Source organism: Lemur catta, chromosome 11 (assembly GCF_020740605.2).
Source record: "Lemur catta isolate mLemCat1 chromosome 11, mLemCat1.pri, whole genome shotgun sequence".
NCBI classification, from domain to species: Eukaryota; Metazoa; Chordata; class Mammalia; order Primates; family Lemuridae; genus Lemur; species Lemur catta.
This window is the reverse complement of record NC_059138.1, coordinates 82,899,957-82,925,948: the sequence shown is the minus strand read 5'-3', so window position 1 is coordinate 82,925,948 and position 25,992 is coordinate 82,899,957. Positions and strand designations below refer to the sequence as shown.

The window sequence follows — 25,992 nt, the reverse complement described above, 5'->3', positions numbered from 1 at the left end:
GTGGTAATATAATGGAGATGAAAATGCAGTTAGCAGCCTAGTAATGAAGCTGATGTTTCCTTTTATGCCAATTTTTTGTCTTCCTTTGAGGTAATAATTGTGGGTCTTGTTTGTTTCCTGTTGGGTGATCTGCTTAATTTTCTAGGTACTTATCACCAGTTCAAACCCATACTCTATGGTTATACAAATCTCCTCTCATTTTGTTGAAAATATTGGATATTCAGTTTCTTCTTGAAGAAATGTCCTGCCTGTCCTTTGCACTGCTGCAGTCTGAGCTGGGTCCTCTGTGACTGCGACAGGCTGCACCGGCTGTTCTCCCAGGCTCTCCCGCGACGTTGATCCTGGGTGTTGCCCTCATCTCCCTCCTGTCCATCACCATTTTCTGGATGTAAATCATCCTCGTTTGTGGTTTAATTCCTCGTTTGGATAGAGTAGCTTTCTGAGAACAGTGTGCATGAAAGGTGTATATCTGTGACCTTACACATCTGGAAATGTGTTTATTCCTTTCTATATAGATACACACAATGGACTGTTAGTTTGGATATTACATTCAAAGTTGTAAATCATTTTCCCTTAGAATTTTAAAGCTCCGGCTCCACTCAATTCTACCTCTTAGTGTTGCCTGTGAGAAACTCATTTTGATTCTTGATATTTGTAAGAAGCCTTCCTCCCACCCCTCCTCCTTCTTTTCCCAACTCCCCTCCCCACCATCTGACTTTTCTCTCTGGAACTATGTGGAATCTTCTTTCATCTCAATGTTTCTGAGATTATATGGTGATAGGCTATGGTCTGAGTCTGTTTTCCTCCATTGCAGTAGGCCTTTTTAATCTAAAATTTTATGTATTTTGGTTTGAGGATTTTTTTTCATTATTTCACTGATGATTTCTCGTTTGTTTTCTTTGTTCTCTCATTCCATAACACTTGTCTCTTTCATGTGTGAACTTCCTGAGGTTTTTTTCTATTGATTTTTTTCTTTGCTATTTCCTTTTCTCTGTCATATTTCTCTACTTTCTCTGGTTTCCAACTTAACAGATTTTTCACTCCTAAAATTTTTCAATTTCCAAGAGCTCTTTTTGTTTACTGTTTTGTTTTTTTGAATAGCATCCTCTTCTTGTGCCATGAATGGACCCCCTTCCATTATATCTCTAAGGGTATTAATAATCATTTTTGAAGTTATTTTTATTGCAAAGTCTTTGTTTTTTCCACTTGCTTTTTCTTTTTTCTATTCCATTTCTCTCTTTCATATTTGAGACTCTTCTCCACATCTGGTGATGTTGACTGAACAGTCATATTCAAAGTGAGAAGGTAAAAAGCAGACTGGAAACTCGCATGAGGATAGGTAGAGATCATCAGCTGTGGGCATTGTTGTAAGATTTTCCAGCTCATCTTTTCTGTTGGGGAGCACCTGATGTTGGATTCTTTAGGCATTTTTTTCCCTGAGCTGGTCAGATTTCCCAGTGAAGATTCCTGTGGTCTCCTGTGGAGGGTGGTGGGAAGGGCTGAGGACCAGCCTGATTACTAGTGTAATGGAGATGAAAGGGGAAGAACTGAGGGCAGAGTGGGAAGAGCTGGGCACAAGTTCTCAAGATTTACTATGTAAATGCTCACTGAATCCTGCTCCTTTCCTTATATGCCTGGGTGTCCTTCAGTCCAGAGAGCCTCTGTTTCAGCCTCCATAGAATTAATCTCAAGTCCTCTGCTGGGGTAGGCAGGGTCATTGCTTGCTTTTCAGAGTAGCTTAGAAAATCTCAAGGTCTAAGTACTTTCCAGTAGACTTTCAACCAGTTCCCCTGTCTTTAGCGCCACCCTGACTCATTTCTCGCGATTCTCTATGCGTCTAATTCCTGACCCACTGGGAGTTCTGAGGAACAAATTGGGGTGATTCTTAGCATTTCTAACATCACCCTAGGAGACAGATTTTTGGATCCACCAAGTTACTACTCATTCACCTGCTTTCCAATTTCAACATTTGTTACTGTCGTCTTCCTTCGCATTTTTTTCATCCTTACAGGTTTATGAGTTTTTAAAAAAATTCCCTTTATTGTTGTGTAGTTTGGATTCTGGAGGTAATAAAGGTAATTACATGTGTTCAATCCATCATCTTTAACCACAAGTCACTGGCCGGTCTTTTCTGTTGGGAAGTCTCTGAGGTCGGTTTCTGTAGGTATTTTTTCCTGAGCTGGTCAGATTTCCCAGGAAAGACTCTCAGGTCTCCTGTCGGGAGGATGACAGCCTGGCTGCCAGTGTAACCAGAGATGAATTTCCCTTAAAGATCATCCTTCCTTTTTAGATTTCTAAAAAGGTTGATTTTTTTAGATTGATGAATATATTTTATAAAATTTTTAATTTAAGACTCATAAATAACCCCTAGAAGTAACACTTAGGTGATGTAGTAAGATTGACTTTACAACATTTTAAAAGTTTAAATTTGGAGCCCATAACAACTAATTTCTAATTTGGTTTCAACATCCAGAAGAAAACCAGTGGACCAAAGATCCCCTGAAACCAGTGCCCTTAGTTTAATAACTCTCGTTATATTCTGCTAGCAATGATTTATATTTAGAATAACTACTGTTAAAACATTCTTTTGCATTTTTTGTTTTAATGTTTTAAAATAAAAAGAGACTTTTAAAAACTTAAAACGTATTTATTGACACGAGTGATGGTAGCTAATTTAAATATCTTTTTTAAAAAAATCTTCTATTTTCTCCCTGATTTTCAGCCCCAGGACACTTCATTATTCACCGTGCAGGCAGACCAGAGCATGGTCAGCAACTTGGTAAGTCGATTTGGGTTTGTGTTTTGGGGAAGTTGTTAGTTATCACAAATCATCCTAGGTTGTCTAGAGTTTGAATATCTAGAATGTAGTTTCGACAGCTCCCACTTTTGTAGAACACAGGAGACAAAGCATCTGTTAAATCTCAATATGACTTTGAGTTTGGTTACTTCATAAAGGCACAGTGATCCCAACAAAATCTCAAATCTCCTAATTATGAACCCCAGTAGAACACAGTGAATCCATCAAGGACGTGGATATTTCCATGTGTCTGTAACTTAAGCTCCAGGATTTAAAATGAAATTGCCTCAAGAATTTGCGCTTCAAAATAGATCCTTGCTTGTTTCTTGAGCCTGAAACTCCCTCATTTCTCCTTTCATCCTGTCATTTTTTAAGTCGTAGAAATAAGTAATGCATAGAAGAACTGTAATTCCTAATTCCATGACAAATGGGAAGAGAGAAAAGCTTAGTTAGAGAAAGAGTAAGAAGCAGAATGAGTTACTCTTGGTGTTAAACAAGACTCTTACAAAATCAGTGTTGCAGTTACCGTGGAAACCTTTTTAGCAGCAGCTTACTAGTCAAGATGAATGAAGAGACCTTAAAACATGTCACTTGTGAGCTTGTCACTGCTACATTTCAGAGGATTTGGGATGTTTGAGGATTAGTTCATGAGGGTTATTTGTGGCGTTATGGTTTTTTCCATGGGAATACTGTATAATTATCCGAACTCCTGCTCGGAATTGGGTTTTAGTAGAATGAATTTTTCTTTTTAGACTATTTCATTTTTAATTAAGGAATTCTGTTCTGAGAAGTTTGTCTTAAAGGTTAATTTCATATTTTTCAAAAGGCAAGTGTGTTTCTCATACCTTGTTAATAGATTGTCATACTTTTGCCTTTTCGGTAAGCAGGTAAAAGGCAGAGTCTCTGTGGGCTGCCAATAAATATTTAGGTGTTTCAGATACAAAGTATATTAGTGTCAATAATGGAGCCAGAGAGATGCATTCTTCATGTTCATTGGTGATTCTCAGCCTGGATGATGGAGCTGGAGAGTGAGATTTTTAATTATCAATTGTGAGCAGATTAAGAAAAATTGAGAAATGCAGATATAAAAGAAAAGGCAATTGGTCATAACTGAAGTCACATCTACTACTTTGATGCAAAAGATTTAGGCCTAGAATTGAGTGGTTTTTAAGTTTCTCTGAACATTTCCCTGCCATCCACAGCTGGCTCTAGGAGCTTTCGTGCCTGTCCTCAGACATCTTGCTTCTTATCTCTTGTTCTGTGAAGCAGACATCTTGCACCTTCTTTCCACTGGGGAACTTGGCTTTCTCATGCCCAGCATTGCAAATCCTGCTAATGTTGGCTCTGCCCTCTGAGGAACTAGGACATCAGTGAACCTGTGTCTCCCAGTGAGCTGTGATTATACAGGATCTTCCCAGGATCAGGAAAACATCCCAGCATGTGGTTCATTGACTGTTCTGAGTGAAGTGGGGGTTGGAGTTCGTAGTCAGCTGTGCATCTCCCAGCCTGCATCATATGGCCCCAGAGGACATCCCCTGAGTATAAATTTAAACCCTTTTGAGTCAGCAGTCCTTGCTCAGGGCCCAGAGCTGCCTCCAAGGCCATTCTCACTAAATTAGCTCTTCCCAGATTGGAGAAGCAGGCCTACAAGGCAAACACCATATCGGATGTGATAGACTCCCAACCCATCTCCTCTTCCTCTGCAGTGACCTGCCCTACATCTTAGCACAGAGAATACCAGAAAATGTGCTCGACGGCTGCACTACTCATTTTACTATAAAGGAAAAATTCCATGTCTGATTCTCAGAGTTAAACCATTGTGGTGTCTGCTGCCCCCAATATATGTAAAGGGTACACCTCTTCTCTGAAGGTATAATGACTGCTACTCAAGCAAACAATAGAAATCACTTCTGGTACTGCAGAGTACTTGTGGCTTGGTATCAACCCCTTAGCAATGTTTGCCAAGGGAGGCATCTTATAGGAAAAGTATGGGGCACCATTCCTACAGGACTATTTTAGATCTCTCTCTGAGATGTTGCTCACAATTTGTCTTTGTTTTTCTATCTTGATAAAATATTTACAGTTTTACACTATCTTAAAAGGAATAGAAGGTTGACTTCTATTTCTAAATTTGCCTCATCATTTGGTAAGTTACATTTTTGCCTCAGGAATTTAAGTTAAGAAGTAATGCCATAGTATAATATTTGGTGTGCTGTTGTAATATGGTGATGATCTTGTAGTGCAAACAGGTTGTGACTTGTGGGGACATAACCAATCCCTACAGTCTCTTCATCCCATACTATCATTGCCTTGTCCAATTTCAAGAAGCAAATGCAATTAGACTCATTTATAAAATCATCCAGGCTATTCATTCTTGCCTCATATAAGACTTCAGAATTTCTTCAGACTTCTAACAAACCCAGTCTTTGGCGCAAATTTCTTTTTCATTTTAAGTTAACCTTTGCATTTTTGAAAATGTACATTGATATACGTATTTGACTCATGTTTTGAAATTTCTCTTGACTCCTCATCTGGCTTCAGAGTGACTTCCTCCATAGCAGACTCAGCTTGCAGGGAAATAGCGTCTGCTCATGGGTTTCTCGGTGCTTTGTCAGATTACTCTGTGACCTTTGTTGTGCAGGTCATGATGCCATGCTTTCATAGCACATGCCCTTGGCTTCCCACATGGTAAGATCACGCCCCAAGCACTTACAGTCACAGTTTGCTGCTATGAAAAAACATGTTCCATTATGACGATAATTCTTCTTCAACAATAAAAGTGAAGTTCTTCCCATAAAAGACTCCTGAGAGCATATTAGAGTGAATTTTATCTCATTCTTTCTTAAAAATTATGTCAGATCACTTCTTAAAGGTTATAAAACCCCATAAAAATAGCCACTCTCTGCACACCTGCCTACCAAAAGTGTCCTTTGATTTTATTGTGTCGTTTGATTTTATTTTGTCCTTTGAAAAGAATGGAGGTGTGATCCTGGCATCCATCTCAATGAATAATTTGGTGGGGCGCGTAAGACAAATATTTTGTGCTTTTATCCAACAGTAGGCTAGTCATTATTCATTTTGTATAATCTCAGTGTAACTTTGCCATCACTTCTCTATGGAACTTGTCATGCACACTGACTTAGATGAACATACAGGAGAAATGGACAGGTGAGAGTCTGGTAGAAGTTACTGATGTCTCCAAAGTATCAAATGGAGACTTCTTACTCCACTAGGAATACACTTTTCAACTTTTTTACAGTTTAAATGTTCTAATGGAAAAGGATCTTAATGAGCCCTCTAATTCGTTCCATGAAATAATCAGGCTAGATAAATATGCTTATTTGTATTAATAAGGATGGAAAAAGGGAATATTTTCAGTAGACATGCATTGACTGTGGTATTTTAAATGGCCTGTTGTTATTTTATATTGCTAATTTTAAAACTGAAAACATCTTTAGCTAAGAGATGCCACAGTCTTGATTCAGCATGAACATGATTGGAATCTGGGTGGTGTCTGTGTAGAGAGGGGAGAGTGGGACAAAAAGACCTCACCCTGCCCACACAACTGAAAGGGTCTAATTGATGCCATGGAGAATACTGCCCTGTGGTTCTTTAAAGAATTACTTTATTTCATGAAATAAATTGATAGCTAAGGATCTTACTGGAGGGAGACGGGTAACAAAGGACTAAACTGGAGTTGACAACAAGGCAGCAAAGTATCTATGACTGTGGGAGCCAGTAGCCAGGGAGCTGAGTCTGTTCCTCCCAACCTACAAAGTAAAGCACTAGGTGCATGGTGACCTTTTGGGTCAAGTGAATGCATTTTCATCTGAATATTGGGATGATCCCTTGATTTTTTTTGGTGCAACACATATTGACAGGACTGAGAGGCCCCAGAACTGTGTGTCCTGTAATTTCTTCCTCACCCCTTCCAGCTGGTTCTGGGACCTCTTGTGATTTCCTGTCTCTCTGCTAAGTACCAGAAAGTATCATTTTAGGATATCTTATAGACCTCATAGGGAGGCAAACAGTCCAACTGTTGCAAGTTAGTAAAATGAGTAGCCAGGATGGTGAACCTTGGCCTGACTTAAAGGGAAATGACAGTTTGTGGTGATGGTAAAAGCTTAGTAAGACTCTGTTCCTCAACTTTTTAGTTCTGTACAGGCCCATGATGCCAAATGGGGGGCTTTTTTGTTCCCGCACAGATTTCATGAAGCTAGTTGCCTATGGGATAACAGAAAACACCTTAATTGTTAGATATTCTGTAATGTTAACTATTCACATGTTGACTCTTTTTCCTCTAACCTTCAAAACAAACACTTCAAGGTTGAATCTGAACAGGCTCCACCCACAGAGCTGAAAGCAGAGGAGCCCCCGGCCGCTGCCACCCCTGCTGTTGGGCTGGACCTCGGACTGGACACTCGGGCTGAGGAGCCGGTGGAGGAGGCAGGGGTGAGCGCCACCTCCCTCCCACCTTGCACCTGCCTCACTGCCACAGCCATGCTCATCTCATGACCCCTCTCATGGCTCCCATCCATGCCTCACTTGGGCCAAACTAGCTCCATGTCTGTTGTGGCTTCCATATTCATATAGAATTTCATTTCTGTTCCTCATTATTTTTTGACAATTAAAATATCTGGAAAACTGATCTTATGATCTAGAAAAAACTGTCATGTAACCACAGACATGGCTCTCTAAAAAGGATGCCTTCATTCTTTTTGATACTCTTCCATTCACAGTAGAACTTGGAAGTAATCAGACCTGCTGATGCTGGAGAGATGCTTTTCACTGGGGACCAACATGCCTGTGATAAACAGAAGGATAGTAACTTTGTTGGTTGTGTCTACATACTGATTACTTATAATATCAGTTTTGTAAGTTGGTTAAGGCCCAATGAGGGATTGAAATCCCATATATCACAAATTCATAAGCCTATAAGGATTCTTATGTGTAAAACATTTGCTCAAAATCAAGTCTGCTGCTGGCTGTTAATATAATAGGCACCTTCAGGACATATTTTGTGCTAGAATGGAGATCCATCTGTGTGCCTGGAAACCTGCTTTTACCCTGATCCATGTAGCTTTAAAGAATACTGGGCTTATATCACAAACTGGAATTAGCTCTAATATGCACCAAGTAGAACTGGATAATGTGACACCCATGAAATTATAGAGAGTTCAAAATAGACGGGGGGAGTGAAAAGTAATTTCTTTATGAAATCCAGTAGAATGTCTCCCAAGAATTTCAATCAGGGTACTGTTTACTGTAGCCTTCATGGAATCTGCACAAATAGGAAAACTGATTTTCCTATTACCAAAAATAAAATCTCCTAGATTAGATACCTAGAGAAATGAAAGTTATGTTTCATGCTGTTGGTGCCTTATGTCATTTTACAGGGAAAAGGGTAGGTCATCTATCAAATCAATAGTTTATTAATAGAGTAGAAAAATAAATAATAGGACAAGATAGTGATGGGAAATGATTCAATTAAGAATGTCTCAAGAAAAAATATCATATTTTACATTTAAAAATACAGAGTTGGACCAAGTCCTGGTAGGGAAAATAAGAAATGTATTCAGCTAGATCAGTCTCTCCTAGAGGTGCTGCTTGCATGGACTTTAAACCAGGTAGTGCTGTGTCCAGGTTTTTCTTCCTGTCACTCCCAGATTCACTGGTGACCTCAGCAACTCAGTGCAGATGGGGCATCTTCATTTGGTGTCCAGCTGTGATCTTTCTGTTGACCTTAGCTTTAAGATTATATAAATAACAAAGGAGGAGGAAATAGAGTTGAATTTTTGACTACTGTTAACATTAAGGAGAGAATTGATTTCTACAAAGAATATGGATGATGCCAAGGAGTTAGAAAGACATTGATTTAGGTTTTCAGGGAAACTGCTTCAATTCTGACAGGTTTTCATCAAACTCCTAGAAGCACAGACTTCATCTTCACCGATGTTTTTAAACTAGAACATTGATTCCATGTCCCAAACTATTCAGTGTAAGGCTAAATGAGTATTTTATATGTATACTACTACATGTGTATAATTTATAATCTTTTTAACTAAGGGTAGTATGAAAAATATTCAACAAACTATGGCACAAGCATCGACCATCACTAAAACCAGCTTCCCTGATATGGGGTAAGGAAATATTTGGAAGAATTCTTCATTCTGATAATGGTTTACCTCCTAAAGCTTATAGGTAAACTTTAGAGAGTCGAAAATTTTGATTCCTTGTGAACTATAAGGCAATTTAGTGAGTGTTAGGAAGGATCAGACCCCTCCTGAGACACACAGGTGATGGAAGAACAGTAGGTGCAGAGCTCGCAGTGTGATCCCCCCTCTCCAAAGAGAAAAAATTCAAGTTCATCTCTCCGTATGGACTGAAAAATAACAGTAATAGTGTTAACTAAGAGGGAGAAGTCTACACCAATTCAGTTTCCCTAACGCCCATCAACAGTGGCTGCCTCCCATGTTTCGAATGGGCGTCCTTGAGTGAAATCAACTCTTCCTCTTGTTCTCCCTTCGACTTAGCAGAATAGTATCATATACGAGGTATTTTTGTTTTCTAAAGTAGATTTATAGCTTCCTTCTTCTGGTCATAATAATCTAACATAATATTGGGGTTTTTTTCTGAAAAAAAAACCTCTTCTGTAACTCGATGTGTGATATTTAGTCGTAAAAGCAAAAATCCCCATTGTGTTTCTGGCATTAATTAATGACTGGCTGCGGTTGCCCTCAGTCAGGACTCAGTTGACACAACCTTTTCAGGTAATCCTTTTTACTGCTGAAATGTTACCACACAGTTATTAGTTCAGATTTTGACAGAGTGCATTTCATTGGAAATGAAGTTTGTGGTGATTTTCTTAAAAAAAAAAAATGAGGCAAGAGTAATTTCAAAAACGGGAAACTTTAGCAGTGGCTGCCACAGAAACCTGGGGCTGTCAAGAAAAGTTTGATTATTACTTTTTTTTTTACATAAAAACATAGTTTTTCTTTTTATTTATATTACTTTAAAAGGTAATTGACTCTTTAAATAAAATGGTTGCGCAATTTATTGTCTTTAGAACACATGTATAAGTAAAATGTATGATCATATTTAGCATAAATCTTTTGAACGATTTATCCCTGTTCCATATACATAGACGCTAATGTAAATGATGTTTTTTAAATTTCAGTTTCCCATTATTTGATGTGATGATTAGAAATACAATGAATTTTCATATATAGATTGTGTATCCTGCAACTTATTAAACTCATTTGTTCATACTAGGGATGCTTTTGTGGATTCTATCTCATGTTCTGCATAGATGATTGTGTTGTGCAAATAATGAAAGTTTTACTTATCCCTTGCCAATGTGAACGACTTTTGTTTCTTCTTCTTCCCTGATCATACTGGCTAGAATATTTACTATAATTTTGAAAATAAGGTATGAAAGCAGATATCCTGGCATTATTTCTGGTCTGAGGAAGAAAGCATTTAATCATGCACAATTAAGTTTAATGTTAACAATAGGTTTTTGGTACATGTTCCTTAAAAGGTTAAAGAAGTTCCCTTCTATTATTTTTCTAGTTGTTAGAGTTTTTTCTTTTTTTTTTTTAATCAGAAATGTTAAGTAGGATTTCTTCAAATGCTTTTTCTTTATTGAGATGATTTCATAGTCTTTTTTAGTCTGTTAATATGGTGAATAATATTGACTGATTTTTAAATGTTAGACCAACCCTCTATTCCTAGAATAAATCTCATTAGTCACATATTTTTGGTTTTGATTTGCGTAAAAGTTTGTTATGAATTTTTGCATCTATATTCGCAGAGATATCAGCCTACAGCTTTTTGTTTTAATGCCTGGTTTTGGTTTTAGGTCCATGCTTAATTATGTTAAAGGATAAGATAGGAAATATTTCCTCATCCTCAATGTTCATGAAGAGTTAGTTATATTTAGCATTATTTCTTCCTTAGTTGTTAGGGAGAATTCATTAGTTAACCCGTGTGGGTCTTGAGTTTGCTTTGCTCGAGATTTTTAACCAAAATAAACTTCTTTAATAGATACAAAGTTTTTTAGGTTATCTATTTCTTCTTGAGTGAGCACTGATAGATTTTGTCCTTAAAATCATTTGTATATATGAAATTCCATTTGTTAGCAGGAATTTTTTTTTTTATATAATAGCTCTTTACTATCTTCTTATATATGTGAATTCAGTTATGATGTTACCACTCTAATTCCTGATCTTGTTAATGTCTTTCTCCTATCTCTTCTCTTTCCTAATCAGTCTGACTTGAGATTTACCACTTTGATGATTGTCTGAAAAATTCAGCTTTGGTTTTATTGATTTTCTCTATTTTACTTCTTCTTCTGTCTCATTGGTTTATGCTCTTTATTATTTTTTCTGCTTACTTTGTACTTAAGGTATCCTTATTTTTCTAATTTCCAAAGGTGGAAACTGAGGTCTTTATTTTGCCCCTTTTTTCCCCTCTTTTATAATAAAGATATTTCAGTGTACGAATTTCCCTCTGAGTATGGCTTTGGCTGCATCCCACAGATTTCTGGATTTTATATTTTAATTTTATTCAGCTCAAAATCTTTTCTCATTTCCTCTTTGATTTCTCTTGAATAATTATGTATTTAGAAGTGTATAATTAGTTCCCAAATATTAGAAGATTTTCCAGACATCTTTTTGTTATTGGTTTCTAATTTAAATTCTCTTATGGCCTGGAAACATACTTTATGTAATTTATGGACTCCAGGATGTCCATCACAGGGCCAGTATGTGGAGAGGCAAAGGGCTGTATGTGAGTGCTTGCTATGTTCTAGTCAATTTTCTTAAAACCTAAAACTGACCAAAAAATTTATATGTTTATGCTGAAAAATACAAAAAGAAACAGCTCTCCTTTAGCCACTTCCTCCCTGAAACGATCATGCTGGTCATTTTCTCTGTTCTGTCCATCTGTGAGCCTCCTGCAGCCTGAGTCCTGGTGCCCTCAGGACCTCCAGGCTGCCCTGAGCTGATGTTTTTCCCATTTCCCTCTAGAGTAAAGATTCTGGGGCAGATCTGCTCATGGGGACTCCGAAGGATTGACAATGGGTCCCTGATCCCACGATCCTTAAAGATATATGAGACTGAGTTGCATTTTAACACAGTCCAAGGTGGTGAACTGAGGCCTCCGATGGACCTTCTAAAGATGACTTTGGAGACTGTCCCTGGTCCACCTGAGGAGGCATGAGCTGTGCGTGGCAGGGCCACATGAGGGAAGGGACCTGGACCTCTGTGTTCCCCCACAGCTGTGTTGCCACATGCAGGACCCTGGGATTGCATGGGGACACACTGGATCCACAGAAAATCCTTGAAAGTGTAAGACCATGTGCGTTCCAGTCCATTTCTCTCGAGTTCTTACACTTGAAGTCCAGGTGTCCTGGTTAACACCTTTGGGGAGACCCTTCATTCCTGTGGCCCTGTGTGCCAGCACTGACCAAACACAAGGAGAGAGGGAGCCTCAGAGGGGCCAGTCCCTGGGCCCTTTGTAGGCAGGACCAGGCCTCCCTACAGGAAAAGGAAACTTGAAATCAGGGTAATGGGCCTCCCCCAGGGAAGGGGCCACCACGCTGCTCTGATAGGATCATGAGCAGACACAGGCCGTGGCATGGCTCAGCTCTGACACTCTATCTGTGCTCTAAGGCTGGATGGGTCCTGGAGTGTCCCCAGCTACGGGCTATTGTGAGCTCTTTCCACAGTGATGAGTGATGATAAGTAATGTCACTTTCTGTTTGCAGAGCAAAGTGAGTGACACAGTTTCCTAGATCATGGGTGGCCTCCCCTCCCCCACCCCAACGGATACACTGCCCTGGTTGCCAGGCACTTGTTTGTGTTAGTGACAGAACAATCCATAGGGCCTCCTGAGGTCACTTGTGGCCCACAGGCCACTGGCAAGCAGAGACAGCACTGCAGAGAGCTTCAGAGCCACAGAGGGCCTGCTGTCTGCACCCAAATGTCTCAGCAGCAGGTCCTGGACCAGCTATGGGCTGTTCTGCTGGTGATGTTCAAAAGCCTGGGGTAAGTGCCAGGAGCCCTGGGATTCTGGCAGGTCCTAGTGTGCACTGCTCTTGTGGCCTTTACAGTGAGGTGAGGCATCTCAGGAAGATGAGGGGAAGAGCTGGCCCAAAGGTGTTCAGGTTGGGGTGAGGTGGGCCCAAAAGCTTGAGCCAAGACTGGGCCAATGGCTGACACTGGCCCGCCATTGCCCATAGGTGAGGCCAGTCCTCTGTGGCTCCAGACCCTCTGCTTGTCAGCTCTACCTGGGACGAGCATGTTTTCCTTACAGGGCATGGCAGACTTGCTCAAAGAAAGACAGAAATATCTGCCTTCTGAAGTTCTCCAGGTGCTGGACACACAACATGTCTCACTCGCTTCACAGCACGATGGACATCTTCAGAGGAAGACTGCGGTGGGTTTGGATGACAACACTGACCTTCAGCAGCAGTGTGAAGAATGTTACCACCAAGTCCTTGCTAGGCAGAAGCAAAGATGGCAGGACAAGAAGTGGGAAGGCTGGAGAGCGCGGGGGCAGTAATGAACCAGACCACAAGTGGTCAAGTGAGGCAACGGCCATCCCTGGCCCACACGCTGCTCAGCCCCCTGCAGCTGCCCAGCCTTGTGAGTGACCACCCAGAGTCCCCACCTGAAGTCCCTCTGCTTAGTTTCTATGACGATGGTGACTTAACCACATGCTTGGAAAGCCCTGAAGAGGAGATTGGAGAAGTAGCCAGACAACTGCGGGATGATCTGGAAGAACAAACTGAAACCCTGCAAGCCCAGGAGGCCTCTCTGCAGGAATACAATGCACGACTGGACAGGGAGGTCCAGGAGCTCGAGCTGAGGCTGCAACACTGGCTGCTTTGGAGCAACATGCAGTGGGACCTGAGAGTGAATTCACGGGGGAGGAAGTCTACTGCTGAGAGACCGGGAAGAGACTGACCATCCTGTCAGAAAAGATAAACTGGGCTCAGGAGGTAAGAAAGATCTATCAGAACATGGCTGAGGAACTGGCCCAGGAATTGGAGAAAGCCACTACCTCTTATCACAGGGACATCCTCTTCCATGAGCATAGAGCGCAGGACAGCTAGATGGACGCCGTGTGCACTGAGTGAGAGCTCCAGTTGGTCAGGAGTGAACATGACCACAGTGGGATGAACCAGGATGCCGGTGATGCCAGGTAACATCCTTTCCCAAGAAGCCTTTTTGCTCCTTGGGCTCCACCCACAGCCCACAGGGTCCCAGAGGTGCCAGGGGGACTGTGGGCCATCACCTCCCCCAGCAGGGAGGAGGGTCGCTGCTGTGAGGGCCCAGGGCTTCAGGGCGACCTGCTGGTTTGATAGTGCTTTCCATGTGCGCGGTCCTGAAGGCCGCAGCCTCAGCCAACATCAGCCGATGCTTCTCCCCCTGAAGGAACCACATAGCATCCAACAAGGAAAGAAGCATTTGCTTGTTTTCTCTGATCGGAGCCCGTAAAATGAATAATTTTCTTTCTTAACATTGTAATGGACTTTAATTTCTTATTTATTTTGCAATAGTGTCTGTAAACTGTTGCCAGATTGAGCAGTCCAAAGTCTGCATGGAAGTTCTCATGGTTCAAGTTCGTTATCTACGCTGAAATAATGTACATTTGGTGTACCTTTGGTCTGCTGTAGAGATGACAAAACAAAGGTGATTGGTGATGTCCAGGTACGGGTCGTCCTGGTGGTCCAGGTGGTGCAGTTCCTGGGACTTGGAGCTGTGGCTCTTCTTCCCGCCCAGCGAGGGCCACAAGCAGCGCTGTGCGCAGGCGGTGCGGCTGTCCCTCGCTCTTCCCCTCCATGGAGGTGGCCTTGCCCAGTCAGGGGGCCACGGCCATGGCCCTGTGTGCTCGCTCACCCGCGAAGGCCCCTGCCAGCTCCGCGTGCGGATGCTTGGGGCAGCGGTGCCCTCGTCTGTTGTTTTATTTCTTACATAGCTAATGTTGTCTTTAGTGATTCCCGAAAACAACGAGGTTTAACAATATGGCTACAAGATGCATTTAAAAAGATAATACTCTTATTTTACCTTTTCCAGATGTTTATATGGTATGTAAATAATGAAAATACTGTTTAGGAAAAAAGTGACTTAAATATTTGTTTCAGTATATACCATCAGATAATTAGGTTAAAAAGCAGATAAAAAGTAGTGCAGAGCTAATTAATGTTGTATTTTTTTGGTTATAGTTTATCATAGTTACATCATTTTTAGTTATGCCATTTCTTTTCAAAAAGACAATTTTACCCATGTTTATTCCATTTTCTTACAGAGAGGGCCCTTCTAATTTCCCTAACTTTCTGTCAGCTCCTATATTTTGCTCAAATGATGTGAAGTAGACCAAATGTTCTTTTTATTGCCTATTCTTTTTCAAAAAATAATGTGCTGTAATTAAATTTTGGTGTAGCATAGTTTCCAAAACACATAAATAGCAAAAAGACTGAGATGAAGATGTTTTTAGAAGTGTTGCAGAATCCTGGAAGCTAAAACATTATTGACCCATTCATTATTTGGGGGATTACTTTTGTCTTTGCTGTGTTTTGGTTTTCAAATATTTCACCAAATCTGAGTTGACCTGTCAAGACCAATTTAAACTGACAAGTGTATACACATCAGAACTGCTAGACTGTGGTCTATCAACTTCATCTTGCTAGGAATATTTCTGTCTGCTTGAATAAAATTGAGGTGCTCAATTCCTCTTTCACTCAGTAGACAGACATGTGCATCCTCTGTGGGTGTCAGGCTCTGCTCTGGGGATTTCGTGATGTGTCTCCAACCTGTTGTGCAGCACCAGACGCTGCCCTGCTCACAGCCATGGGCACTGTGGCATTAAGCATACGCTGAATAGCATAGGCGCCAACTCAGTGGACTCATTTTAAAACACTGGGGAAGACGAAGTCTGCGCTGCTGTTCAAAATAGGAGTTTGATGAGAACTTTTCAGAATTGAAGCAGTTTCCCTCAAAACCTAAATCTGTATCTTTCCAACTCCCTGGCATCATCAATTCTCTTTTTAATTATAACAGTAGTAAAAAATTCAACTCCATTTTTCCCTTCATTTATTATTTAAATAATCTTAAGGCTAAGGTGAGTAGATCACAATCGAACACCGAATGGAAATGTTACTTTGGGCATGTACCTTTTCATTATGGAGGTGAAATTCACATAATGTAAAATTAATCATTTTAAAGTGAAGAGTTTAGTAACATTTAGTACATTCACAGTGTTGTTTGATCATCACCTCCATCTAGTTCCAAAGCATTTTCGTCACCCCAAATTAAAACCTCACACCCAGTAAGCAGTGACTCCCCATCCTCCCCTCCGCTGGCCCTTGGTACATGCCAGTCTGCTTTCTAGCTGTATGGATTTATCTATTCTGGATATTTCATATAAATAGAATCATGCAGTATGTAATTATATGATGATTTTGTGTGTGCCTCGACATATACTTTTTGTCACATACTAAAGCTAGTGCTTAAGCTATTAATAGATGTCTTTAACATGACTTTGGTCATAATTACTTTCAGGATAATAATAACTCTTTTTCTCTTCTTAGTGTGTTGGGCCATATTCATAAGCCCTCACTGAATGCATTCCTGGCCGTCAGCACAGTTGGTAGCCTGTATAAGACTAGACCCATTCAAATATTAAAAGGACAACTCTGTTTAGACAATAAAGCTCCTCCACCCCCACCCAACGTGAAGCCCAGTCCCACCCCATAAATCAGAATTTAGACCTGGAAGAGACTTAGAGATGTGTTGTACTGGCCCGGCTCCCTCCCCCTGTGGAGACAGTGCTGGGATTGGTGTAATCCATGGATAACCTGCAATTGAGCACCCAGACTATGTGTGCTGCGGTTCCATGTCCGTTTTTTTTTTTTTTTTATTTCAGCATATTGTGGGGGTAAAAATGTTTAGGTTATGTATATTGCCCTTGCTCCCCGCCAACCTAGTCAGAGCTTCAGGCATGTCCATCCCCCAGACTGGGCACATTGCACCCATTAGGTATGTATATACCCATCCCCTCCTCCCCCCTCCCATCTGCCTGACACCCAGTGAATGTTATTCCTATATGTGCACTTAGATGTTGATCAGTTAAAACTGATTTGATGATGAGTACATGTGGTGCTTATTTTTCCATTCTTGGGATACTACACTTAGTAGAATGGGTTCTAGCTCTATCCAGAAAAATAGAAGAGGTGCTATATCACCATTGTTTCTTGTAGCTGAATAGTACTCCATGGTATACATATACCACATTTTATTAATCCACTCATGTATCGATGGGCACTTGGGTTGTTTCCACATCTTTGCAATTGTGAATTGTGCTGCTATAAACATTCGAGTGCAGGTGTCTTTTTTTATAGAATGTCTTTTGTTCTTTTGGGTAGATGCCCAATAATGGGATTGGTGGATCAAATGGAAGATCTACTTGTATCTCTTTGAGGTATCTCCATATTGCTTTTCACAGAGGTTGCACTAGTTTGCAGTCCCACCAGCAGTGTATGAGTGTTCCTATCTCTCCACATCCACGTCAACATTTATTGTTTTGGGACTCTTTGAAAAAGGCCATTCTCACTGGGGATAAGTGATACCTCATTGTGGTTTTGATTTGCATTTCCGTGATCATTAGAGATGTTGAGCATTTTTTCATATGTTTGTTGGCCATTATTCTGTCTTCTTTTGAAAAGTTTCTGTTCATGTCCTTTGCCCACTTTTTGATAGGGTTGTTTGATTTTTTCTTGCTACTTTCCCTGAGTTCTAAATAGATTCTAGTTATCAGCCCTTTATAGGATGTGTAGCATGCCAATATTTTCTCCCATTCTGTAGGTTGTCTGTTTGCTCTCATGCTAGTTTCTTTGGCTGTGCAGAAGCTTTTGATTTGATCAGGTCCCATTTATTTATTTTTGTTGTTGCTGTGATTGCCTTTAGGGTCTTCTTCATAAATTCTTTGCCTAGGCCAATATCTAGAAGAGTATTTCCAATGTTTTCTTCCAGAATTCTTATAGTTTCACACCTTAGGTTTAAGTCTGTTATCCAACGTGAGTTGATTTTTGTGAGAGGTGAAAGGTGTGGATCCTATTTCAGTCTTCTACCTGTGGCTATCCAGTTTTCCCAGCACCATTTATTGAATGGTGTATTTCTGCTTTGTCAAAGATTGGATGGTTTTATATCTGGGTTCTCAGTTCTGTTCCATTGAACTGTGTCCCTGTTTTTGTGCCAGTACCATACATGTCCACTTTTTGCCCTTTCTTGTTCGTTCTCTCCCCTCATCACCTCCAGGGTGGAAAGGCCCTTTGCATGAATCATTCCTCATTTGGCCTCCAGGGACGTGAGCTACCACCTAAGTATGATCCAGAAAAAGTGCTTGACTTGACATCAGAAATCCCTTCATTTTCCCTGGGAAATTGCTTTCTCAAAGGCTGCCTGTGAGCATTACTGTGTGTGGCCTGAAGGGAAAGGCAGTGTGACCACCATACCCAGATAGTTAAGTTAGGGTCAATGGGGCCAAGTGGTCATGATAGATGCTACTGAGTGCTAGCATTTCCCATGCATTCTCTCACACTGTTCCCATGAAATAGACATTATTTATACATTACTACCCCATTTTACAGATTAAGGAAATAGGTATAGAGAGATTAAGTGGTTTAACCAAGATCACATACCTAGAAAGTGATGACATGAAATCCAAATCCTGGCATTTTAATGCACAGATATCCATCTCCTGACTAATCCAAATGCTGTGCTTTTAAAAAGAGCAGGTTTTATAAAAGTGAATTTATCAAGTAATTTCATACTACATCTAACTAAAGCCATTAGGTTCACAAATCTCTCCCTACTGACACTAAGACTTCCCCCAACTATTGCCTAGACTTGCAAATGTTCCTGGTTTGTGTCTGAAGGGTAGAAATGAAACAGAAACTCTTCTTTCAACCTTGAGCTTCTTAGAGCCAGTGTGTCCTGATGCTCCACTTTGATACTTGCTTGATTTTGCAGCAAGTATCAAACGGGGTGTATTGGAGAGACCCTGAATTAGGAGTATGGAGAATTGGCACCATGGCTAGCCAGTGAGGTGGCCTTGGGGAGATCATTGTTCCCTACTGTGTTAGTTTTCTTATCTCTCCTTTAGGATGGTTGTACCTAATAAGCTCTGAGTGTACTTTCTGCTGTGAAAAATCTATAATTCATTTTTTAAAAATAAGGATTTTCAAATCCCTTGTGTTAACAAGAGCACCCTTTGTTTATGGCATTTTTCCCGCCTCTGTTTGCTAGGCCACTGGGATGACACATCATCATGGAGAGGTTTTATGTACCAATGCCAGGGACGATTCAGAGACTGTGAAATCTGGGATCATCAGTCAGGTCTTCCAAGTTCAACTGGCAGCTGCCTACCCCTCCTCGAGTTTGAGGGCCCGCACTGCCATCTGGTCGGGTCACAGGTTGCCCAGTAAGGTGTATGTGGCACTTGGCAGGGTCAGGATTGGGAGTTTTGCCAACAGGGCACGATGGCATTCAGGTGATTTGCAGATCACCATTCCTCGGTCTGGTCTCTGGGTGTGTTTGGCAGCCCACCTTTGCCTCCCACCAGCCCGAGCCTGGGTCCACTTACAAGAAAGCCGTTTGAGCAGCAACCAGTGCTTTGCATATCATTCGACGATAATGTGGCCAGGCATGGGGAAATCTTTACTGTGCTGTAAAGGCATTTTTCCTTAAACAACATTTTTAACAAACTATTTGCAACCCCCACTGTGGCTGCTCCAGAAACTAGTATTTGTTCATCTCCCTATCTCTGAGAGAGCACAGTACACGCTATTTACCTTTGCTTCAAAAGATGAATCCACTCCTGTCCACCTCTATGATAGACTTTGCATATAAAACACTAAATCTTTAAATACTGATATGTATGTATCATTATTGGAGATTCTGCCATGACCTCAAAAGGCCAAATTCACCAAAAATTCATTAATTTTGGCATCTCTGCAGAAGACCTTAATTTTTAAAGAAAATCATGGAGCTAGTTCTAACAGATGTTGCCATGGCAACACTGCTGCCGCAGCTGAGTCTCACTGGGACCTGGTTGCTGAGAGTTTATGACGGGACCTCAGGCAACACTAGGAGGGGAAATTGAAAAAGATAGTTGATATGAAGGTCAGGGGTGGGGGGAACCCCATTAAATTCCTTTATTGGAAAGGAAGTACATACATGTGTCCAGTGAAGTTTGCAATACCAGGGGCCACCTTCCTAAGGAATGTCACTGGGGGGCACAGTGTTCCATGAGAGAGCTCTCATCCCTGCAGTCACACCAAAGGAAAATACAGTTAATGTGAAGAGGTGTAGCAGCCACCAGCCTGTGTCTTAGTCCAGGAATCTTCTCTGTGGGGCCATAATGATGACCTGTAGACACTAGCTGCCTCCTGGGCTCTTCTTTAAATTAGATGCTGAAGAAAATCCTGTATTTTCCTAAAGATGCCAGGATCTTTGTATAAGTCAAGAGCTCAGGTTGGATCCAGAATTAGAGATGGGCAGGAAAAGGCAACAGTGGCCTGGAGCTAGAATTCCCACTGTATTTATCTCCCTTTGTTGCAGTTCCTGGTGAGTTTACACGGCAAGGCACAAAGGGGCTCACTCAGCTCCACAGCTGATCAGTGGAAGTGTCAGAACTAAAACAATCTCCAGCTCTGTCTCAGCGCTACTTCCACTCCATCGTATTTCCTCACTTGGAAATGGGTATGCTGGGCCCTGTGGTCCTTCCAGCTTTGGGATCATATTAATCTGTAACTTATAAAAATAGCTGTGAACGTCCAAGTGTCCAGTTTCTAAATGCTCTCAGTTGTAACTGTATTGCAGTGGGAAAATCCAGGTGAAGCCCAACTGGCCTTTTCCACCTTCCCGTGGTATATGTATCTTTCCCAGCAATGAAACCTACAGGGCGATTGACAAAAATAATGTAGATAAAGTCTGTCAAACCAACCTCTTCTTGATATCTTTTTATCTTATAATTTGCTATGGATTAAGAGGGACTTTGTGACATGTGCGCCTAGGTGCCCAGACAGTATATATACATGAGTAAAGAAAAAATTTATAATCTATGCATCCCATTTTAAGGAGTAGCATTCCAAAAGTGTAAGTGTTTGGCTGTTAATAAGAATACTCACATTCTTTGTCAAACAATGCTTGCTTGGGAACTAATGGGTTTGTAGGAAGTATTTCAGGTCCCAAGGTTGCTGTGGAATCTGATTTGACAGGTGTGTTATCTTCCTGAATGTGGGCTGGTGTGAAAAAACACAGAACTTACACAGTTAGATTGTTTCAATCCTGGTTTACTGACTGGGTGAGATACTTAAACTCTAAGTATTAGTTGACTTATCTAGAAAGTGGGGTAATATCTAATAGGGTCATTAGAAGAATAATGTGCAATAAATGTAAACCACCTGATAGGTAGTGCCCAGAAAATCGTAGATTCATAGTAAATGTCAGTTTCTCCCACAGGCTACGTTCAGAATATGCATATATTTAAGCTGGTGAGCAGAAGCCCATCTATAAATCAGAATTATTATTCTCCTTCTTTGGGGTCCATTGGTAAGCCTAGAATTCAGCGGTCTTTTAGTCAAGTATCTCTGCAGGAGCAAATGCCAGGAAGGTAGCTACACTCTGACTCTAGTATAAACTGTCCTGTACCCATGGAAGGATATCATTTGGCTAAAATTTAAAATATATACATCTTATATTCTTCACTTATCATGTGTGTCATTTACCCCAGGAGTATTTTAAAGAAAATGAAATTCATCATCAGAGTATATAAATGAATATTGTATGAGAAAACTGAAAACACTGAACAATTACACACACACACAAATGAGATTCACTATTACCAGGTTTTTTATTTTCCTTTTAATGCTTTTACACTTAAAGGAAAAAAAACATTTTCACAAAGTCAAAGTTTCAGTAGTACTTTATTACAGGAATGTTAGGCAAACATGGAGAATGTTTTTAAACCAAAGCATCAGTGGGGTCGTTGAAGCATAATAGCTGGGCTGGGCATAGAATATGTGGGAGTTTTGCCCATCCCCACCCTAGATAGAAGGCAGCTGGCGTCGCCGCCTGTGAGTGCAGGAGCACCTTTCTGAAGTGTCCAGGCCATTTGGGGGCTGCTGCTCCCCTCACACAAGTACATCCTCGGACACATATATTTGAGGGATTCAAATCAGGTGTGGTTTTATGTGAAGACCTGATAAATCCCTCTCCAGCTCCTGTTCTGAAAAGAATATCTAAGAGTCCCCCCCATGGTGAGTAAAATAGAACAAAGAAAATGTTTCCATGTCTCCTGGAAACATCAGGCCTAAAGAGATTTTACCTAATTTGAGATAACTAAACAAATAAATACATTTTAAAAATAGCATAGAAACTGTAGAGCAATACAAAAAAAAAAAAAGGAAAGGATTATATACTAGAGACAGTTAAAATTTTCTTAAGAGAACATACAATTTAAAAAAATTACCCAAAGTACAAAGACAAAGTTCCAAAATTGTCTTCCTTTTGTTGTCAGTAAAGTTCAAGATGACCTCACAGGTGAAACAAGATGAGGATGAGAGGGTGAGGCAGCCATGTGGAGAAGAAGAGAGTCACGCGTGAGGCAGATGAAAGGGAGCTCAGTGATTTGAGAAAAGGTTTGAAGGAGAGGAAGTGTGATATTAGAATTAAAATTTGCAGAAGTAGTGGTAAAGACCAAAGCAGCAGCAGAGACAATTGATTTGGTGACATGAGGACAAGCTGGAGGAGTTCTCCCAACACATGAAGAAAAGCACAAGCAAAGATGGTAAGAGTGGAGGCCACAGAGTGAACATACGACTCCTGGGTAGCTGCTAATCCTAGGGAAGAGACTGGAAGAATGTTCTAGAAGCCATAGTGACCAGTATAACAGAGGAAAACATGATTGAGGTGAAGTTTTCCTAGTTGATGGAATTCCTGCATGGGCATCATAAGAAAGTACCAACAAAAGGCCAACATAATGAGGAGAGACTGGCATCTAAATGGAGTCTTGCACATTTTTAAATTCAAAGTTTAAGAAAAAAGTTTTCCAAGCATCTAGATTGGAAATAGAAAAGCACTACAAAAAAAACATCTAAGAACTTATCCTTATCAATATTGAAGCTCAGAAGCCATTAGAACAACATACAGATTTAGAAAGCAAAAAATGCACACTGTGGTAATTCTACCTCAAGTCAAAAGTTGGTCATGTGTGAAAGCAGAAGAAAGACGATATCAAACAGGGCTACAGAATTCCCACTTGATTCCTGAAAAACTTTTTATGAAGATATATTGCAATTGACTGAAAGATCAAGCAAATAAGTATGGATGGGTGGGAAGACATGTGATGAAGTGAATGTGGCAACTTGTCAATTGAACATTCCAGGTGGAGTACCTGGATATTTGCTGTACAATTTTTTCTGTTTTTCTGCTTGAAATCTTTCATAATGAAATGTGGAGCAGAAACTCAAAAAACAACTTCAATGGAGACATAAATAAAGAGGGCAGTGCTTAGTATTTAAATCATTTAAGTGTAGCCTAAATAATCGTTTCTTTACAAACCAAAAATCTTTCTTAAAGTGTTACATGTAACATTTAAAATCTGGAAACCAGGCCGGGCGAGGTGGCTCACGCCTGTAATCCTAGCACTCTGGGAGGCCGAGGCGGGTGGATTGCTTGAGGTCAGGAGTTCGAGACCAGCCTGAGCAAAAGTGAGACCCCATCTCTACTAAAAATAGAAAGAAATTATCTGGCCAACTAAAATATATATATACAAAAAAAAATTAGCCGGGCATGGTGGCGCATGCCTGTAGTCCCAGCTACTCGGGAGGCAGAGGCAGTAGGATTGCTTGAGCCCAGGAGTTTGAGGTGGTTGTGAGCTAGGCTGATGCCACGGCACTCACTCTAGCCTGGGCAACACAGCGAGACTCTGTCACAAAAAAAAAAAAAAATCTGGAAACCAACTAGTGCTCATTGATGGCAGTATATTTAGCCATTAGAATAATTTTTTAAGAAACATGATCCCATGTCTTGTAAAATAAATAAATAAAGCCCTGTATGTTTAGAAAATGAATAAAAATAAATATCAAAAGGTTACCATAAATTTTTTTTAAAATCCATGGTACCCATTATTTTTTAATCAAAAGAATACCTATTGTCAGTTAAAATAAGCTGCCCTCTAAATAAGCATGGATTTTCACACTGGGTAGAAGGAGAACGAAAGTGTCTTTAGTTGTCCTCACCCAGACCAGTTGCATGATTGACAGCCTGCTTTTCAGGCATTGTTCAGAGCTCATACTACCTAGAAAACAAGCAATAAATAAATAAGACAGACATAAACCTCAGAGATTACAAATTCTCCTGCAGTGTGTCCAAACTTACACGTGTGAGGTCTCAGTCCTTGCTGACCTACTTTCACAGCATCTTCTCCTAGAGGGTCTGGCTAGTTTCTGTCACCCAGTTATGTTTCCCTGTTTTGCAGAATTGATATCCAGGCTGTTGTTGCATTGCATTCATGGTATTCCTTTTCCAGAAAATGTTGCTAATGCAGGTACTAGTGTTTAAAGGACCCTGACATGAATGCCATAATCGTACTGCTTTCCAGCAAGGAGACTGTTGAGGCAGAAGATGAGAAAACCGTGAGGGATGTGTGGTGTTGTCAAGTAGAGCCACTGCTCGCCATCTCTAAGAAAGTTTCGTGCTGGTCTTTGTAATTTCTGTGTGCTGAGTAGGCAAGTTAGCAATAATTCTGGTGCTTGTGCCTCACAGACCCCATGGATGTAGCAAACAGCATGCGCCCAAGGGCAGGGAGAACTTTTTAAGTCTCTCTTTCATGTAGATGTTTTGCATCATAAATATATTTGGCTAAGAGATAGTACAGTTTTGGTAGAAGATACGATATAGGTGTTTCTGTTAACATTTGGAATGAAGAGAAAAGTTTGATAGCATTGAATATCAAAGGATTAAAATATTTTCAGTAGTTTCAGTCCACTGGTTCTTCATGGATAACATTTTTTAAAAAGAAGTCATTTATCATTGCAGTTTTTCCTAGGGGGTATAACATCTACTGTAGCAAGCAGAGCATAGAAAATGTTTTTCTTTTCTAGATCGACAAATAGCTAACAAATTGGAATGCATATTCAGAGCTGTATAATTATTGATAATAATAATAAGAGGGATAACTCTTCTCAGTGAAAACCTTTTCACTCTTTCCTTGATTTTATCTAGAGCTAACACCTGATCTGAGCAAATGGGTTCCTATTTTACATTGCACTTTTATGTTATTCTGTTATTGCAGTCAGTAAATATGCATTGGAAGTATTTTGGTAAAAGTAAAAAATGTGTGACAGATTCCTCTAGGGAGGATTGGGACACCCCTGACATTCAGACCAGTGTCAGAAACAGAGCTGTGAGGTAATGCAGATGGTGGGCGACGATCCTTCTCTGTTTGTGTAATGCTTTTAAGATCTGTAAAATCGAAGAGTCAATTAAACAGTGGCTACAGAAATGGGAATTCATTACTAATGGACTTAGAGAAGAGTGGAGGAGTATTCATTTCTTCCCTTTTCCAAGTACATTATTCAAATTGGTTGATTTTTCCTCTCAATAGTCAAAGTGCTAGTTTACTTAGCACGCTACCTTTGCCAGCATTGTTAATTTCAATATTTTTGTGACTTTTATTTATCATCATTTGGGTATATAATTTTCTACACGCTCCAGTTGTTTTTCTGTAGCAGAGGTCAGGTAAATTAGCATGGTCCCAAGGCCTGGGTATTCGCTCCTGCAAGGTCAGGAGCGTCGAAGTGCTTTCAGGTGGAGCCCTTGGCCGCCACCTCCTGGTGGCTGGTGTTGCAACAGCGACACTATGAGGTCTTAGGTGCATCCAACCAATAATGTCTGTTTAAATTACCTAGCAAAGGAAAGGTGATCGCATGTATATCTTGTGATAGTAAAATCTGATACAACCAAATTGATAGAGACAAATTATGGGCTAATAATGAATATTCTGTTTGTATGAAAAAAAATTTTAAAAATTACCTTTGGCAACACTGTCCAATACGTCACAGAAATATATATCCTCTTCTGGAAATGTAGTATCAATTCTGTTGAGAGTAAAATAGAGTTACT

General features: G+C 40.4%; 1 protein-coding gene across 2 annotated transcripts in view; it reads left to right on the top strand.

Moving 5' to 3' along the window:
• Positions 1-25,992, top strand: part of AMPH (amphiphysin) — a 222,960-nt gene that overhangs the window by 184,167 nt on the left and 12,801 nt on the right. The window contains exons 16-17 of one of the 2 annotated variants that reach the window (XM_045564375.1): positions 2,723-2,779; positions 7,124-7,249. In XM_045564375.1, coding sequence (XP_045420331.1) covers positions 2,723-2,779; positions 7,124-7,249 — 183 coding nt within the window. The remainder of the gene's footprint in view (positions 1-2,722; positions 2,780-7,123; positions 7,250-25,992) is intronic. The other variant, XM_045564376.1, reaches the window with a different exon arrangement.